Source organism: Pollicipes pollicipes, unplaced genomic scaffold (genome assembly GCF_011947565.3).
Source record: "Pollicipes pollicipes isolate AB1234 unplaced genomic scaffold, Ppol_2.1 Scaffold_7261;HRSCAF=8764_pilon_pilon_pilon, whole genome shotgun sequence".
NCBI lineage: Eukaryota > Metazoa > Arthropoda > Thecostraca > Pollicipedomorpha > Pollicipedidae > Pollicipes > Pollicipes pollicipes.
Genome location: NW_023597054.1, coordinates 6,886,187 through 6,892,568, shown reverse-complemented (window position 1 = coordinate 6,892,568; position 6,382 = coordinate 6,886,187). Strand labels below are relative to the sequence as shown.

Sequence of the window (6,382 nt, the reverse complement as noted above, 5' to 3'; positions counted from 1 at the left end):
CTCTCTCTCTCTCTCTCTCTCTCTCTCTCTCTCTCTCTCTCTCCCTCTCACACCAGTAGGTTGCTTCTATCTTAGGAAGGATATAGCTTCACTGATCTTTAACTGGAACAGTGAGGGGCCCAGGTCACGTAGAGATAGTCGCGTAGAGACAAAGCACAGACGCCACATCCAAGCTTACCTCTATCCGACACGACATCAGGAACAGGACTGGTCGAATTGTGGAGCACCCAATCGACATATCTAAGGCCTGCACGAGTTGTGCTTGATGCCGATCGATCATATCATTTTCCGCTTACAATGTTCCGAATATCACATAAGGCTGCTCTACAGTGTGAAACAATCAGTTCCACTGGCAGCTGACAGCTGACATTGCAAAATGATAGCCATCATTCTCTTTTTGGAAGCGCGAGGCACAACAGCGACTAAAATTGCTATTGATAACGTGCGTATGATAACCAGAAAACCAAGAAACTTAGGTTTAAGTTTTTGTTTATTTCGATGTTTGAATGCAGGTCAGAGGGATTAGGTTGCACGCTAAGCAGAACTCGTTTCAAGCGTGAACTACTTTTGTCTCGTAATCTTGACTTTACTGTCAGGCGTTTTTTGATAAAAAGTAGCTAGATGTATGCACCGAGCCACGTGGCGCGTTCAGAGCTTCAACACGTCATCATGGCAGTACAAACCCACAAGGTTTGGTTTTCTTTCCACATTGGAGAAACCCTAACGCCTTCAACCGGATCTGAACCATGCCGCTTCTGGAACTCAAAGCCACAAACTCCTAGCGTGAGGGGCACGGCTCACTTCGGCTGGAACCGCGCGGAAACTACAAGCGCTTCATAACGGCTGCAATCGCTTTGCAAACAGTACCCGATGACAAGAACAATCCTTGTCTGACGGAAGTGGCAATCCCAGCTGATAACAGGCGGCGGCTCGAGATGTTTGTCGCCGGAAGAGGGCGGTCGCCGCGCAAACGTCGGGCCCAACAGATATACAGACGGAACTCCCGCCGCCGCGCCTGCTCATTCTGTCCGCGCCACCCATTGTTGGCGGGGATATCGCGCTGCGGAAACTCTGCCGGATCTGGCAGTTTCCGGGCGGAAATGACGCCCGTCCTCTACTGGGAGCATGCATCGCACTGGGACTGGCAGGCCGCCCGGAAATGCACGAATAGACCAGAGATAGCTTGTTTAAAGGCATTCGCAGGAGAAAAGGCGAGAAGCTTCGCGGGTCGTTTGAGGGACTACAAGATGTCCATATGTGGAATGAGCTAGATAAAGTGATGAGGATAACAAACTAATACATTCGGTTTCCGTCATACATGTTACCTATCCATCCTCTCATTCAAAAGTTAATATTTTTAGAAGGATTGATGGAGCCAAAAGTTACAACCCTATCCGTGATTCGCCCACCCATCTGGGACAACACCTGCGAGTCCGAGACTTCGACTAGCGAATACAACCTTATATTGTTACCGAAGACACGACGCAACAGTTGGCTGATGTGGACACATACGCTATTCATTGTCATGGATGATCTGGTCTAAGCTTGTAACCATGAATAACTGATTGCTACGTTTCATTCTTGTTCAAGAGACAAATACATAATTAAAAACGCCACCCAAAATATCCCGCTGAATCCGCGCTGGCCCCGCTCAACTTCCAATTAAGGCACTGATAATTTGACGCAGGACATCCATTCAACAAGATGTCGCAACCAACTGTCGGCCTTTTGGTCTGTACTTTGCAACATCTTTCGGTTTTCGTAAACCGATCATCACGGTCTACCAGTGTTATTCGCCTCGTCAGGCCCATGACATCGTTAAGATGACATCAATTAAAGCAATTAAACCACATCAAAGTTTACGTTGTGGCATTTAATCAGACAAGGTGTGACGTACCGTCACGGTACGGCCGTTTGCTACGGTAAGTAAATACTCCATTTACCGCACCATGAATTCGTCATTGCTATGAAAACAACTTTACACCTGTCATGAACATGGTGAGATCGAAAAGCTCTACCAATTAACCTATTAAGGACGCGACGATCCAAGAAACATAAAAGTCTGATACGGAATGGCCTCCAAAACTGTTCCTCGCGTACACATTTGCCATATAATATTTCTTGCATTCGAAAATTGCGCTGGGACGCCGTCGCCGCCCTGGCTACGCCTCTGCACCCAATGAATATGCAAAACCAGCGGCGGCCAGCGGCCGGAGCACACCGGTGATGACGTTTCACCTGCCAACTGCGCAGCCGCTCCAGCGCCGCGGCCCGGGCGTGTCGCTTGGGGCAGCCGGCCGGCTCACACCCGCGCCACGCCGCGCCTTTAGCGGCCGCGGCGTGAAGGGTTTACGCGCCACGACGCCGCACCAAACATGGAAGCCATATAGCGCCACTATAGATGATTCAACGTGGAAGTCTTAAGAACAGATAACTGGTTTTTTCTGAACGGCACAAAACGGGATCCAAGTTCGCAATGCCTATCTTTGGACCTGAGATGCTAGGGAACGTTACAATGATTGAGTGAGTTTCAGAAAAAAGGAGATACGAGGAAACTCAACCTGAGAAGATTAATTCATTTTGTTCCTATGTGGAAATGGAAATGTTGTGGCAGCTCCATGGTAATCGTTTCATAAGACGTTTCTGGATTGCTCTGACGGTTCCTCTACTAGGTTTTGCGTTCCACAATGCCTATAGAGCAATGCAATGATTCCCTGCGGTCGAAACACACAGCGTTCAGCGTATTGTGTTGCGTGATAAGAATGTTTCGAAAACTTAAAGGAGGCCGAATGATATTTGGGTAATATCTCTACCTCGCTCGCCTGTTTGGGTCTAAGGACGGTAAAAAATAACGAAAGCCATCTGTATTCGCAGGATTTTAAAAGTAATACAAGCTCACAGGCAGGCAGAGAAAGGAACCATGAGGGTGAGCCAAAGCAACACTGGTCGGCCTGATAGCTCACAGGCCGGCAGAGGAAGGAACCATGAGGGTGAGCCAGAGCAACCCTGGTCGGCCTGATAGCTCATAGGCCGGCAGAGAAAGGAACCATGAGGGTGAGCCAGAGCAACACTGGTCGGCCTGATAGCTCACAGGCAGGCAGAGAAAGGAACCATGAGGGTGAGCCAGAGCAACACTGGTCGGCCTGATCAACTGAAGTCGTGTGATGGGGAGCGCTTTGAGCATTCACCTCAGGGTTAACAACACATACACCTCGTCTCTTTGCTACTTCTGCATTGTTGATTTGCAAACACTTGGCAAAGAAGCACAAATAAACCCAAAAGACGGACCAAGTCAACGAAAAAGCATGTCCAGCGGGCAGTTCAAAGTCTAGATGCTTGGTCGGCTGATCTGTGTTCGTTTGTTTACTGCTGCAGTCATTGAGACCCTGCCCAGACTGAGTATCATATCATCTCATAGTGAACCTAAACGTGGCAGCGCATGCTTATAGCTCACATGCAATACCCTCACCATTTGTGTTTACCGTTACGGGTTCAGTGTTGGATCTCAACAACTAGGAAGCACACCCGTCTACCAAGATCTTTAACCACTATTTGTTGGTTGCCGCACAGCACCTCCGCGCTAATTCCCCCATCACCTTGTGAATGCAAATATTAAGGCCACTCGCTGCAATGACGTCTGGTGCGCAAGGCAGGCAGACTTGCACCTAAACAACCCGAGCCACTGTCGGCAACTATGCAACACGCTGGTGAAGGTGGTGCGGCAAACTCCACGGAGCGAAGTTCCTTCATTGCAGCAATGCAACAACGGCACCTATTTAAAGGGGCATGATGAGATCACTGTCACAACTGCATGCCGTATTTTCCAAACAGTCCTTCATCCCTGCTCCCGACGCCCCGAACGGAGGGCTCGTCGGCATCGACGGCGGTGACTGTCCGGGCCCCGACAGTGCCGGCGCTGTCCAGCCGGGCCGGCGACGCCCCGAACGGAGGGCTCGTCGGCATCGACGGCGGTGGTTGTTCGGGCCCTGACAGTGCCGGCGCTGACCAGCCGGGCCGGACAGAGGCCGTGCGACGGGATGCGTGTGACGCCCCATGCCGTGAAGACAGGACGGTTCGGTGGCAAGACTAGGCCAATAAGAAGCAGAGTGTGCAGATGTTGAACAGCCGTAGGTCATGCGTTAGCGCACCAGGCCGTCAATTCAAAGACCAGATGCCTTCGATGGATAATCCGTTGAGAACCAACGGAGAACATTCTGAGATGACAGATCGCGCGGCGAGATCCTACGGAGTCGCTTCATTGCAAGATGGGGATCGCGCGACAAGATCCTACGGAGCCGCTTCATTGCAAGATGGGGATCGCGTGACGAGATCCTACGGAGCCGCTTCATTGCAAGATGGGGATCGCGCGACAAGATCCTACCGAGTCGCTTTACTGCGAGGCTCCGAGAGCGCCAATGCAGAGACGGAATACAACCAAGGGAGCAAGTGACCAGCAGGTAGATGCGGGAGAGGAACTGACCTCGCACGAGGGGAGAGGAGCCTGACGAGCAAACAACATGGTAAGACAATACGGACCGGATGCCCGCGTGTACGAACAGGAGCAGGCGCGCATGCGTTGGCTGACACAACTGGATGCACTTCACGGACAATACGAACCAGCCGACGCAATATAAAAACTCCCTAGGCGCACCCCTGGCCGGGGAAAACTCACCGGGCGTTGGAGCGCTCCTGTCAGGGGCTCCACCACCTCCACTATTTCGGGCATGCTGCGCGGCCCGACCGCGGACGACGAGACGACGCTGCTGGTGTCCGCGCGCTTCTCCCGGCCCCAAACACCGCCTCAGGCGCACATACGACCTTGCCCTCAAGTCGCACCGCCGACACTCCCGGGCAGCATATACCGACGGCTGCCCAGCCGCTAAAAATACCGTCGGTCACGGTTACGGGGCCAGCCGCCGCCGAAAATACACGTGCGAGTCCCGGCACTGGCACACGACTAGATGCAGGGCCGGCGCGCCAGGAGCGGCAGTTTCTCGAGGCCTTGTGATGAAGAGCGCGATTGGTGGGCTGTTATGTTGGTGGGCGGCACGGAGGGCACGGACGTTGCGCGGGGAGGCGGAGGCGCGCAGGCGTGGGCGGAGAGACCGTCCGGCGGCGCCCGCGTCGAGCACAGCGAGCACGGCGCGACGGCCAACTTCAGGCGCCGCGAAGTCTCGGCGGCGCTGGTCCTCGGGTGGGCAGACTGTTTTTGGGTGGAGTACGCCGGGCGCCGGCAGCGCGCGCCCGCCCCGTGCGATGTGAATCACGCCGTGACGGGCTGCCCACGCACCCAGCCCCGAGTCGCGGTCACCCGCCCTGCCGACTTTCAGCCACAGCTAAGCATGCTAGGACGAGGCGCATGCTTCATGGAGTCGTGCTGGAATCAGACAGGAACCATTTTCACGAACAACATGAGGCGGTCAACGGACCCGCATCGCACTTGAACGGACTACGACGGAGTCTGGTCCGAAGCTTAATGGACTTCAGTTGGGCCCAGCCTGTACCCCAACATGGGCTTGTAAAAATGAACTCCTGGACTGCCCAATGTATACTGAACTCCTGGACTGCCCAATGTATACTGAACTCCTGGACTGCCCAAAATATACTTATGGGATCAGGTGGGCCAGGAATTAATAAATAGACTTGCTCAACTCACAAACTGTAATTGTGCGGGCCCAAAACGAACCTGGACTACACCAGAACAAAGTATGGGACGCAACTCGACCTGGACCGCACCTCAGCAGCTGGATCTGGATCGCATAGGGGTCAAGGTCTCAACCAGAGGTGCAGGAACGCATTCAGTCGGAGGGGCTTGAGGCTACCCAACAAGAAGTTCAGCCCTTCCAACTCGACAGAGATATTACATGGTCACGGAACGATTAGCATTACGGATGGAGTAATGACTCGGAGTGCAGCCCCTGTCTTGGTATCTATACAAGGCTCCTATACAACGCTCCGCAAGGCTCGCGCAGGGAATCCTCTGACATTGCTGTGCAGATGTATAAACATCACTCCAGCGGGACTCCAAGTGAAAACATCACTCCAGCAGGACTGCAAGTGAAAACATCACTCCATCAGGACTGCATGCGAAAACATCACTCCATCAGGACTGCAAGTGAAAACATCACTCCAGCAGGACTGCAAGTGAAAGCCCCGATCACGACCAAAGACGGACCAGGTCAGCAGAAAAAAACGACCAGCCACACTCGTGTGAGTGAGCGGACTGCCTTCCAAAATCGGGGCAAGATGAATCTAGAAAAGTCAACATCAAGCATTGAGTCGAAGAGAGATCACAAGGAACAGCGGAAGAAAATCTCATCCGCGTATCAAACGTCTCCAAAAAAGCTCACGCAGTCGAAGATCAAAGGGTAAATTAAGTTCA

At 52.8% G+C, this 6,382-nt stretch overlaps 1 protein-coding gene across 2 annotated transcripts in view; it reads right to left on the bottom strand.

The window, feature by feature from the left end:
• Positions 1-4,937, bottom strand: part of LOC119112389 (NAD(+) hydrolase sarm1) — an 89,384-nt gene extending 84,447 nt beyond the window's left edge. For both annotated transcript variants that reach the window (XM_037236565.1, XM_037236567.1), the window contains exon 1: positions 4,673-4,937. In XM_037236565.1, coding sequence (XP_037092460.1) covers positions 4,673-4,726 — 54 coding nt within the window. In that variant the 5' untranslated portion in view covers positions 4,727-4,937. The remainder of the gene's footprint in view (positions 1-4,672) is intronic.
• Positions 4,938-6,382: the final 1,445 nt, after the last annotated feature.